Source organism: Polyodon spathula, chromosome 19 (genome assembly GCF_017654505.1).
Source record: "Polyodon spathula isolate WHYD16114869_AA chromosome 19, ASM1765450v1, whole genome shotgun sequence".
NCBI lineage: Eukaryota > Metazoa > Chordata > Actinopteri > Acipenseriformes > Polyodontidae > Polyodon > Polyodon spathula.
In genome coordinates this window covers 6,915,814-6,928,813 of record NC_054552.1, presented here as the reverse complement: position 1 = coordinate 6,928,813, position 13,000 = coordinate 6,915,814, and the positions used below count along the sequence as shown (strand labels likewise).

General features: G+C 37.4%; 1 protein-coding gene across 4 annotated transcripts in view; it reads left to right on the top strand.

The window, feature by feature from the left end:
* Positions 1-13,000, top strand: part of LOC121294598 (ras-related protein R-Ras2) — a 50,850-nt gene that overhangs the window by 32,476 nt on the left and 5,374 nt on the right. For all 4 annotated transcript variants that reach the window (XM_041218465.1, XM_041218464.1, XM_041218468.1 and 1 more), the window contains exon 2: positions 12,520-12,607. In XM_041218465.1, coding sequence (XP_041074399.1) covers positions 12,520-12,607 — 88 coding nt within the window. The remainder of the gene's footprint in view (positions 1-12,519; positions 12,608-13,000) is intronic.

Below are 13,000 nucleotides of genomic sequence, written 5' to 3'. Positions count from 1 at the left end.
GTTAAATACAGGCTACTTAATGGTTATTTAAATAGCCATCCTCTCACTTAATATTATCTTTTTTAAGCAGCTAGCTAATTTCAGTACACTTCCGGGTGTATAATTTGTGGCTAATTAGTTTAACTTGTCATATTGTGTAATATATGTATTGCTACTTTTTTATTGAGTTTTTTTTTTCTTCTTCTCCAGAAGGAACTCTTAGTATGCTGGCTAGGATTGTAAACTCTAGGTTTACCATTGGTCTTTTCTTTCCTTTACAGCCCAGCGGCTGAGATGTTTCAATGCCAGCCGGGCTTTTTTTTCCTGTTGGAGTGAATGCAGTGCTCATGACTAAGGTCCTGTGTAAATTGCAATCTCGTGGGCTGCACGGAAGCCATGAAATTAGCCCAGTACCGCAGTTTTTTTTTTTTTTTTTTTACAATATTCTTAAGAAATAACAATAAGTTCATAATTGTTATTTGTATTTCATGTTAAAAAAAAAATCACATTAACGAAACTGTACAGCTCTGTGTGCCTGCGTGTACTATTCACCATGCACATAGTGCTGTGCAGTGATTATGGCATGTGACTATATACAATCTAGGCAGGAATTAAATTTAAATACTACACACTGTAAATAAAAAATGAATGTCTCTAAAAAGGCAAAAAATGTGTCTACAGCAGATCATGTAAAGCAGTATTCAGCAGGAGTTTACACAGCGACGGAGGTAAGCTCTTCTGTACGTCCTGCAGCGTTACTGTAGATCGCTACCGAGAATCCGCTCTTGACAGGCATTTAGATTCAAGTATTTACCGAAAGAGAAAGGCTGAAGTCCAGGGCAGTACTGCGACTGCTTTACTTGCAAAAAAAACAAAAAACGCTGACTTCCAAGTCCACTGAAAACCGTGAAACACGAAACACGGAAAATTTTGACTTGACAGGTGTTTGCGCAAATATCCCTCTTGAAAAATTGGACAAACAGAAGTTACATAAATTCTTCGGACTGAGTGTATCAAAGGGTGGAGTGATTCCTTTATCAGCCCAGCTGAGAAATACTTACCTAAAGTTGCCGAGTATCACAAGCAGGAGATTATGGAATTGGTAAAACAGTCTGGTTGCGTCAGTGGTCACTGTCATGTCAACTGATGTCCAAGATCAGTATGGGTTACACATTGTATTTGTTTTGCAAGACCTAAATGGTGAACATGCACCCGAGGTGCTAGAACTGAAAGCTGCCCTTGCAGATACACTTTACCTACAGGCTGTTAATTACAACACCGTTTCACAAGCTATTGTACAGTGGTTGAATAACTTTGACGTTGATTTTGATGTCAGTGCATTTATCTCTATATTTGATGTTTAAAAAATTATAATAACCAGTACACATAATTTATAAAATAGTTACGTGCACATTCCGCAAAATACAATACTTTACCCATGACACTGTCGTGAATTTTAAAGAAAATTTCCGCAATTTTCACTGGGCCTTACTGACTTCAGACTCGTTCTGCATAACCTTACAGCTGCTTCCCAACAACTTCCCCTCCTTGGCCCGAAGCAGTACAGTAGACTGCACAGTACCATTTGCACTTACAGGAGTCTATCTAGTTGATCTGAACACTGGTATCTCCCATCATTTATATTAATAAAATATTAACCTTCTTGACGTTTTGTTTTCTTTCATATTTTGCATGCTGGAATAAACTAAAGACACTTACTTGCAGGTTAGGTGTTTGATTTTTATAACCTTTATGAATCATTTAAACAGCGCTTTTTAGATCCACTGCTGTTCAGTTCAATTGAATTCTACTCCACAGTAGGTTGCCTCTCTACAGAAGAGGAGCTTTAAGCCAGAATTAAAATATTCCTAACCAGGACTGACATTTCCTGTTTTTTTTTTTTCTTTTTATTGCCAGTTATGACAACTCTTCTTTTACCAGTAGGTTTGCTGATCACTGCATGTGGTAAATTGATATCCATGAATACTGTCCACACCAATTAATACGAAGGTGCAATGTACAGTACAATAATTGTGTATACTAAGTTCCATTGCAGTGCAGTATACAGTATGTGACTTCTGCCACATCTTTACAATTTTTAGACAGAAAAGAAAATACACTACAGAAAGATGAGAACGGTGCATGGTTAGTAGTGGGGTGCTTTTTTAAAGAATGTATTGCCTTATACTGTATACTGGGTTTCTCCATTGGGCAGTTATTGGCTCTTCTGCCAGAGTGGGCAGACTACCTCTGTGGCAGAGAAAGCCAGCCTTGTGAATGATGAATGAAATCCTGTTACAGAGGACTCTGACTCCCACCTCGACGATGTGTCTCTGCATATTTGTGTTTTGCCATCAAGTGGATTTAATGCTGTTCTAGCATCCCATCTGTGTTTCAAGTCACCTTTCAGCAATTTTTCTAGCCAATTCTATAAAAAGGACTACCACTTTTATTTAGCCATGGGGGCCTGATTTGACTTGACACATTTACTGTAGCATTTGTATAATTGAATAAGACTAATTATATAGAATATGGATATCACTCTCCATCCCTGTGGAGCAACATCAAACTTCAAGAGATTCTGCAAGTCACAAAGAAGCAGCAGTGCAGTGTAAGGGTTACAAGAGGGACTTTATACTTTTCCGTTCTCCTATGAAGTGGAGCATAAGGTCCCATCTGCTCCTTTTTGACGACGGTCCCACAGGAAGAAAAAAGCATTAACCATAAAAGATTCACTTCCCCAGACTGTGTGGCAATAAGGTTTCATCGGAAATGGGCAATACTACTACTACTACAAAAAAAAAGATACCCACAGTACAATGTGAGCTGGAGAAAGCTTGTTTTATGTAAAATATCAACTTGTATTATGTTCTTTAAGTAGCCTTTAGTAATGGCATTAGTATAAAGGGTGATTTATGAAGTCCATTGGTTGGTTACTACGCAGGGGGGAGATTCTGCAGACTGTTTTGTTGTTGATACTTTGTCAGTGGGGTCTGTATTAAGAAGATGTTAACACTTACAGGCGTCTGCAACAGCACACTGGATGATCCAGGGTGGTAGTCCTAGAATGTTTGCTTGTTGTTGTGGCTCCATCTGCCAAGTTATATTGCTCTGCAGTGAATGTTTCCTGCCTTTTGAGAATCTACTGTCCTTTACTAACAACTACCGTAGTTTGAACTGAACAAGACATTTCATTTGCCCAACCCACACACTCTCTTGCTTGCTCACGAATGTGGAATAAAGTTGTCAAGGGGAAGAGTGAAGAAAAAGATTTAAAGGAAGCACTTCAGAGGGTCAGATTGGGAAAATTAAACTGCTTTACTGTGTCAAGGAATGGCCTTTATCTTACTTACTGGCTGTTTAGTGTGTTAGATGTTTGGGAGAGACCTTGCAGTAAAATAAATGAGAAATATATAGTGTGTGGTATACTTTCTTCCAATAAAGTGCAGCCTTCTAGAAGCCAGCTGCTTTTAAGAGACCCGCATCACTGCATTTCAACTTCCCAGAATGCCTCTTGTGGAACAGAGTTCAGGAGTGACTGCAGAAGCTCCAGCCATTGCACTGCAGTGCGATATTCCTGAATTCATGTTTCGGTTCAGTCAGTGAGTTATGTGTGAGAGTGCCTTTGCTTCACTGATCCCTCTCCCGGCTACACTTCAAGCTACAAGGGAAACTATATAACATCTAGAAAGGAAATGATTAATGGGCTCTCTGCAAATACAAGTAAAACACATTATTTGCCTGGAATTTTGCGGCTCCAATTTTGTCTTCCTTGAAACAGGAAATGTTGTCACTGGGAGCGATAAGTCATCAGCTAAGCTACCACAAATGACCACAAACTGCTTTGGTTTGTGATTGCTCACTTGAAATTCCTTAGGATTAAGCCATCCATATGTGGAGGTTCTACAAATCCTCATCTTTCTTTTAAACAAGGTGTAGAAGTAGGGTTAGGGCTGTTTGTCTTATGAGTGGTAATGTTGAAAATTGTGAATAATTGTGTTTTTGTAACAAAAGTCTTAAGAAAATAGTTATTTGAAGAGCAAAGCTTTTTGACATGGTTTGTGGCTTAAGTCATAACCACTAGGAATAAATAAACAAGAACAGTCACTGAATTTTACATTGCTCAGGTAGACAACAGATTAGATATGACTCGAGGTTGATCTGTTATCAGATGATTTTGTCTATTGTGATGTGACATCTGAGCCGTATTTGGTAAACATATTAATCTTAACAAAAGCTATTAAGTACAGTCTTGGAGCTTTTGATTTTAACAAGCTTCTTTAAGCGACACATTTAAAATGTCAGTGATCCTGAGCAGTAGTAACAGTTGAAGTGACATAGCAGGGTTACAAACGTTACATAAAAGCAGCAAGCATTCAAAACAAGTCTTTATGATGAGCCTGCCAGCGTACTTGATTGTGGTGAACTTCTTGTAAATTATACAGGTTGTTACGACATGAAACACATTGTGTTTGATTGGATGTTTTTGCGTGTTGTGTTTTTTGAATTTCAGCACAGAGCTAAATGTACTGAAGCCGTATTGTAGAGGGCGCTTTTATTACGCCTTCCCAGATTCTGGAGGGACTTTGTCTTGTGACAAAACCTCACTGATTGTGATGATTACCACTGGCACTGCAATAGTGAAAGAAATTGTTATCAGCTATGAAAGCTTTGCTATTACAGTCTTCTGTCATCTTATACAGAGCTTAAATCACGTTAGAAGCTAAGGTGCCCAGTTATACATAGGTATTTTTTTTCATAAACAAAAAAATATATATATTAATTTAGTATTTCTGATATTGATATTTGTACTTTTTTTGTTTTTATTTCAAATTTTAAGTTACTTTTTACTTGCAATGTGCAATTACGGTGGTTTACGTGGTATCCTGATGTAAAATGAAACGGGACATTAAATTAAACATTTATGCGGTTTTGGATTTTAATTTTCATTTATTTTCAGCTTTTCATTGCTCAGTTTGTATAATTCATTTTAAGAATAAGAACACTATCTTGTTGTAAACTGCCTGTTTTTTCTCATTCTCTTCTCATGCTATTTGGGACAGAAAATGTTAAATGTTGACACAGCTTTGCCCCCCAACCCCCACCAGAATTTTTCTGAAATGATGCCACGGTTTGCCAAGTTTATTAATATGCTTTGCCATACCTTGCTATTATTTACAATGTCTACCATATGCGTTACCATGCTTTCACTCTGCTGTATTACACTTTGCTATGCTTTTTTAAATTTATTTTTTATTTAATTAATCTATACTCGAGCCTCCAACCTCCTAATTCTGCTTTTGCCCCTCTTCGATGTTTTGTGACAGTATTAAATAAATGATATGGCTGACTTAATCTGTGTTCAGCTGTAGTTTTATTTTTCAATTAGTTGTTGCTAATTAATTTCCAGTTCTCATTCAGCTGCCCTTGAAGTTCCATTGAGGTAAAGGTGCCTTCCTGCTCCGATTGAATGAGGAAGTGTCAGTTGATTGAGGCGCTCTTCAAGAATTGTGAATGCAAGGGCTGTGGGACAGGCCCTCGATTAGACAGCTGGCATGGCGCCCATGTGACTGCAATGACCTGGCTGCCTGTCTGCTTCCAGACTGCAATAAAAATACACAGCACACTCTGCAACAGTACGTACAGCATTGTTAATGAGTAAAAACACTCTCACATCTGGTGGTGAAATTACATTTTACTGAGAGCAGATGAAAGACTGGTGCACCTTCTAGTCTCTGACTCCATAGAGATCCGTGGCTGTTTTTGGGAATCCAAAAGTAAAGGCTTTGCAGCACCTAGAATTTTCAGTTTGAGATGTTTAAAATAAATAAATAAATAATAAACTATATGAACATCATTTTAGGTATTTTATTTAACATCAGGTAATAAAAAAAACTATAAAATTATATATCAAGTCTACCGGAAGCCGCAGTATTTCATGTTAGATTTTGAAATGTCACATTTTTCAATGTTTGTATATGGGAAAACTGCAAAGCGGTGTGTAATTCATTATGCTCATGTAACATTATTCCGCATGTTTCAGTTGAGTGTAGTTAATTCTATAGGGTGAGGCAAAACTTTTGGTCATAGCTGTATATTTAGGGTGTCTGGTTTAAAAATAAATAAATAAATCCTACTGATATTGCATTGTCAGCATAAAGAAGAATGGATTGATCAGCAGTGGAATGAGAAACATGTGCCTGTGAGCAGAATATTACCTGGTAGTAAGTAGTGCTGGTAATCTTGGCATAAATCCTTTTCTTATTAGCAGTCCCTCTGGCTTATTGAAGTGCTGTTAGAACTGAATAGAATGCAATTAAATACGGTTGCTGTGTTGCTTATTAATCTTGATCTGCTAATGGATGGCGGGTATTATCTAAAAGCTATTTGATTTTAATAAAGCTACTCATTCACTTAGAAATTTAGATGAAGGACACTGTGATGAAAGTTCTTTAGAAATAGTATTATCTTTTGGAATCATTTTTTAGGTTTTTTTTCCCCTTTTGTGGGTATATGCTCACAAAACTCCAAAAAACAAATAAAAACAGGACGATTTGAGACTGCTATAATATATATATATATATATATATCTATTATATATATATCTATATATATATATACCACACACACACACACACAGTACCAGTCAAAAGTTTGAGTACACTTGCTGGAAACTAGTTTTTTTTTTCATAATTGACAATGTTTTACGTCGTATACATTTCTGTAAATACTTGAAAATGGAAACACATGTTACAATATACAAAGCAAAACATAAGGAGGATCAAAGCAATGTTCAAGAAAATTGAAAATTGTCTCTAAATATTCCTCAAAATAGCCACCCTTTGCCTTAATAACAGCCTCACAAACACGAGGCATTCGGTTAACAAGTTTCAGCAGGAAATCACCTGACATGTCTTCCCAGCTCTTCTGCAGCAATTCCCAGAGATGGAGGGCACTTGTGGGTAGCTTTGCTTTGACTGTTCTGTCCAGTTCGTCCCATACAAGTTCTATGGGATTGAGGTCTGGAGACTGGGCAGGCCAGGTCATTAAATTAAGTCTTAAGTCTGCGTCTTACAGATACTCGGCGGTTGGACCCAAATATTTCAGATTTTGACTCATCGGTCCATAAGACCAACTTCTACTCCTCAAACGTCCAGTTTCTGTGTTTTTGACCCAGGAAAGTCTCTTCCTCTTACTCTGCACTCTTAACAATGGTTTGTTTGCAGTAATTCTTCCAGTTAGGCCAGCTTCACGCAATCTCCTCTGAACAGCTGATGTTGAAACATCGGCACTTCTAGTAGCATTTAGCTGAGCTTGTATTTCAGGGGCAGTTAATTGCCGGTTTCACAGACTTGTGAATCAGTGAACTTGTTCTCCGATTCTGAGGTCACCCTTGGCCTGCCTGACCTTGTTCGGTCCTCATGAGTGCCAGTTTCTTCAAATCGTTTGACAGTCTTGGCCACAGCAGTTACAGACACTTGCAAAGTTCTTGCAGTTTGTCTTAAAGATTGACCTTCATTTCTTAAAGTAATTACAGACGGTCTTTTTTCTTTGCTTAACTGAGCGTATTTTGCCATTTTCTACTCCCATACATTCAGGAATGACAAACTTGTGCCTATGCTACCTATATTTATAGTAATTATGGACCCTCACCTGTTAACAATAATTGGTGACAAAAGGTTAATTAGGTAACATGCTAGATAACTCAGAGAACATCTAACAAAGACACTTTTATACATAGGCCAGTGTTCTAACACCGTGTTAAACACATTTCAGACTTTTAACTGACTTGGGCTTCAGACTGAAATCCACTTGCTTAGGGTGACCATTTCATTGAAATTGACTAGATTTACACGGCCACTCCACTTATGATTATCAGCTTATATAAGTAAACGTATCATATAATGAAATATTAAGTGTTTATAGACAAGCTTATACAGTTAAAAGCATAGATAATCAAGAAAAACCTGGTTTCTCATTTAAAACTAACGTGTTGGTGCTGTGGTCAAATTAATGTGTTTATTTATTTATTTATTTATTTTTAGTAATTATTTGAAGTCCTCCAATGTAATACCGCTAGCCTGTGCTCATTTTTGTGATGTTAGGTTGTAAATCGGTGTTTATTTCTGTAAATGAGTAATCCTTTGGTGCAGCTGGTTGTTTACTAGTTAGATGTATGCTCACTTTTAAAAAACAAGTACACAGTTGAACTTTAAAATTATACCTTTAGTACAAATTTGATTTCACTTTCATTTCCTCACACCGTTAGAATAAATCAACACAGATAACATGAAAACACAAAAGACTGCCACAAGTGCATCAAAGCACAATGCTTTGCAATATATCAAGATCACGTACGTTTAAACTCGTGTGTGGTGTAGACTTCTCCTCCCAGCAGTCCATCTGTAGTTTCATAAAAAAATAACTTCTCATTAGTTTCACTTTTAATAGAAAAGAAAATCCCTGACTTAAGTGTTCCTAACAACGGGTCCATTGTCCATTCACCTCTCTATCTTGGATTCAAGTCAAATCCCTGATCAAAAAGCTATTAAATGTCATGGATTAGGCCTGGTGGACCACTCTTGAGTCTATGCCAGCCACTGCTCTCACTGAATAGGTGTTGCATGGGTGCCCAGGTCAGACTGTTTGCAATGAAATCTGGGATCCGCTTTCATACAGGGGGAGGGCTGTTTTTTAAATGAGATTACTTGCTGCTATGATAAGAGTATTAAATTCATGTTTTTTAAACACATGGACAACCAGCTTATGTATTTATTTATTTTGACTCAGTTTGGTGTGTCAATAGTTTAAGTGTTTCGTTGTCAGATGTTTCAAATTTAGCCTAAACGTTATCAAAAGGATGCAGGCAAAATATAGATGATTGTTTACACAGTATTAAGTGTACAGTGTTGGCCAGTTTTTCATATTCAGTATTTCTACGCAGTCATCTATATACAGTTTAATGTTGAACACGTACAGTCTTATATGGAAAATTGCATTAATTCCCAATATCATGTTTAAGTAACAATTTTAATCCTAGAGTTTAAACATTGTTACTGAAACTAACACCCCAATAGCATTGCAGTTTGTGTACAGTATAGTAAATAATCTTAATGTATTTTTCAATTAATCTACTAGATTAGGTCATGGAAGAGAATACAGTAATTGCAGGAAGTTATGGATAAAGATAGACTGGCCTGATTTAGTTATGTGTATAAGCTCCCTGATGATGTTAATTAATTTTAATAACATCCTGAAATAGACTGCACTCTCCTCCTTTATTCATCTGTTGGTAAGATAGTGAAGGATCGATGTGCTCAGCTAAATGCAGCTGTATGGTTACAATAGTAATGATGGATCTGGTTCAGTGTTTTCCGTGAAACTACATTTTTATGTGAATAGCCATTGAGAAAGAAACTAGAGCCATACAAAAAAAAAAAACAGTAGAGTGGTGAAATACTGGGAAGACAACAAGCAGCTGTGAGTTAAAGGCTGAGATTGCAGTCTCAAAGCCTTTTGCCTTCTGAGTGGGACTATCCCCTTTGTGACATCACCATCACCCAGCATGCCTGGGGCTGTAGCTGCAGCTCACTCCATGGGCAGCCTGTACTGTGTGTAGGTGGAGCTTCCTTCCTGTCTTTTCCTGGTGCAAGCTGTCGCACCTAGTGGCAATACAGGGACCACTGCCCCTCAGTGCTGGACTTAATATTTGACATGAATATGCATGATGTACGCTACTATACGTTTACATTAATCAGGTTTGTAATATTCACCACCTTGGTGTTTTAAGGGATTGTTTCCCACAAGCCATTGCTATCATGAGACCAAAAACATACGCATACAACAAACTATAGTTGGACTCGTTTGTTTGTTATTTCCAAAGTGATTTAAGGTGACCTCTTTGCCAACTGCCAGACTGACAAGTGAAAACTTGATTTGGGGATTGACAAAACAGCAAATATCTTACCTAATAACTTGGGTTTTGGCTTGCTTGCTAGTAGATCATTGAGCCATGTAATAATTTCCTGACCAACCTTAATTACCATTGGTATGCATTATTTTTTTTTAAGTAATATGAATGTGTAATTGAGAAGTAGAATTTTTAGATGTAGAGTGGCAATGTATGTAAATTGATTTACTGCATACAGAGTGAATTATTGCAGCACTACCCAGCAATACTCCGCTCTGCAGAAGCATTGTGAAATCTATTTTAACCCCCTAGTGTTTCAGTAATGATACACCACTATGGTTTAAATGGGACATGTGCAAAAGCAGTGGTGAGCTGGTTAATATTTGCAACACAGACTGTTGGAATCAAACCCTGAAATGGTCCCCATGCACTAAACAGCGGTAACCAGTTTGTAACGCAGTAAGCCCGTTACTGTGTGATTTGTACAACTGCTATATTCACTAACCAGCGGCAAAATGACTTTGCATGTGAAATTAATCGCGTGGAAAACTACCACGTGAGAGTCATATACATACAATTAACAATAGTAATTCATGGAAATGTATTCAAATTCTCTCCCCTAATACCTGGAGGGAGGGACTTGATATAAAAAACATATTTACTAAATGGTGCTAACTTTCCTAAGTGTCTCAGCATGTGTTAAGTTTACCGCTTATTGAATCCAGGCAGTGTCTGTCTAAATCACAATATAGAGCAGACCACAAGTAGTGCTGTGTGGGAAACATGATAAATACGTATATCTGCTTTCAGGTACTGTATTAAATTTTTTCCAGGATAAACGAGTGCCCGTGTTCCACAGAACATTACAAATAAAATGTCAAATATAGGCTACATAGGTTGTATTTCATTGGTTTTGTGGATTAAGGGCAATATTTTAACATACTCTGTTGTAATACTGTACCTAATGATATGATTCTGAAAATGCAACTTACAAAAGACTGCATGTGAACTGTATTACATAATCATTTCCTTTGTTCCGATTCCAAACGTGTTTCTCAATGCAGATGGGAATAGACAGTGCTATATAACATTTTTCCATTATGACTTTGTATTGTCAAAGCAGCCAAGAGACAGTTGTGCTCTTTTAACACATGAATTACACTTAATTATTTCGGCCCTGAATACTTTAACAATTTTTTCAAAGAAAAGACAACAGTGAGCACTGCACAAATTGTGACTAGCCTGTGCAGCACGTCGAATTCGCCCGATAAGCAGCTGGAAGGTTAAAGTTTCTTAAAAGAAGAAAAAGAAAGAAACCGCAAACTTGCAAAATCCCTTTAAATAGAAACAAATGTATTATTTAGCCAATGTTTCAGTACCGGAGCACCTTCCAAATAAACCAGAGGGGGATAAAGGTGAACAAACACATATTTGTTTTCAGTTAATTATTTTCTGTTTCTCCGCTTTGACCGTCTCAAAGGAAGACATTCCCAGTATTACGCAGAATTCTGTATCCTCGCAGATGCAGTTTTTCAAAGCTGGATGTGGATGCATGATATACTTGTGCCCAAGTCCCTCTGTGTTCTCAAGCACTGCAATTGAGTTCTGCTGCAGTTTGCGACAAATATTGAAAACAAGACCAAACTAATTCTGTAGCAAAATTAAACTGTATTTTTCATTTAAAACACATTTTAAATTTATTATATGTAAATACTGTTCAGAAACTTTAAGCATTCACGTATAGCAATCTTGATCTATGCAGGCGTCAAATCTAAGGGGATAAATTTTATGAGGATACAAAAATCTGCGTAACACCGGGCTGCCTCCCCTCATCCTATGGAGACCCACTGAAGATGTGGCTAGTGCCGGCTGCTGCCTCCTTGGTCACTGTCATTCTGACAACTTGAGAGCCGGGCTACCTGTCCTTTGGAGTGCTCATATACCAAAATAAATGGTGTCTAATGCGTGCAGCACTTTGCATGCTAGGATGGCTGGCAAATTAATCATTTAGCTCGCCTTATTCGTGCATATTATTAATTCATGAATAGAGCGGTCACGCCTTCCTGTTGCACGCAGTATAGGCTTCTCTTACCACACAGGTAATTTAACACCGTTTAGTGTATGAGGCCCCATGAGTCTACAGTTTTTTAAAATATAAATTCATTGTACCGCCTCCAGCTGTGTGTGAGAAAATTCACACATCTATTCAGAATCATTTTCAAGGTTCATTAGTTTAATCAAAAAAATGTTTTTTTAGTGAGCTTTTGTTATCTAAGCCAGGGGTGTCCGAAATTGGACCTTCAATCATAGTCTTTGTTCCAACCCTGTTCTCAATTTTATATTTAACCAAATAAACATAAATCAAGATCTTAAAGTAGTTAATTATATCATTTTACCTGTTACACCTGGAGTGGAATGGCCCTCCAGGACCATGATTGGAAACCCCAGATTTAAGCTCTGTTGCTATAGGATCCCATTCTGATCCAGTTGGATTCCTTTCTGATTGCAGTCTGTTTCATTTGTCATATACAGTAGTGCCTAAACCCAGGGTCCTTGGTCACCAAATTAGCCATTTTAAGCTTGCAAATAAGTAATTTTTAACATCTCCTTATTCTTTGTGTTTTTTGCAGTCTTACTTTGTCACAGATTATGACCCGACAATTGAAGATTCCTACACAAAGCAGTGTGTGATAGACGAGAGGGCAGCACGGCTGGACAGTAAGTACAATATAGAAGAATAAAGACTACAGTATATTCAGCATTGAAGTAAGAGGGTACAGCTTTGGACTAGAAAATAATTTGAGCAATAGTGTTTTCGTTCCTGCTATAAAATCCAAGCAGGTTGAATTGTTCAAAGGCAGCGTGGGCTAATAATTTGCTCATGTAGCTTTTTACATTAACAGCCAATAGGACATTCTAAAATGAAGAACTGTGTAATGTAATCGTTCCTAAACATAGATGGTAATACAGGTTCCAGTTAGCATGAAACAAAGGAATAAATATAGCCTTTAAATTAGGGGTTCTCAAACCCGGTCCTAGGGTCCCATGTATCTTTGGGTTTTCATTCCAGCTGGGCTCTCGATCACTTAACCCTTAATTAAACTAATCATT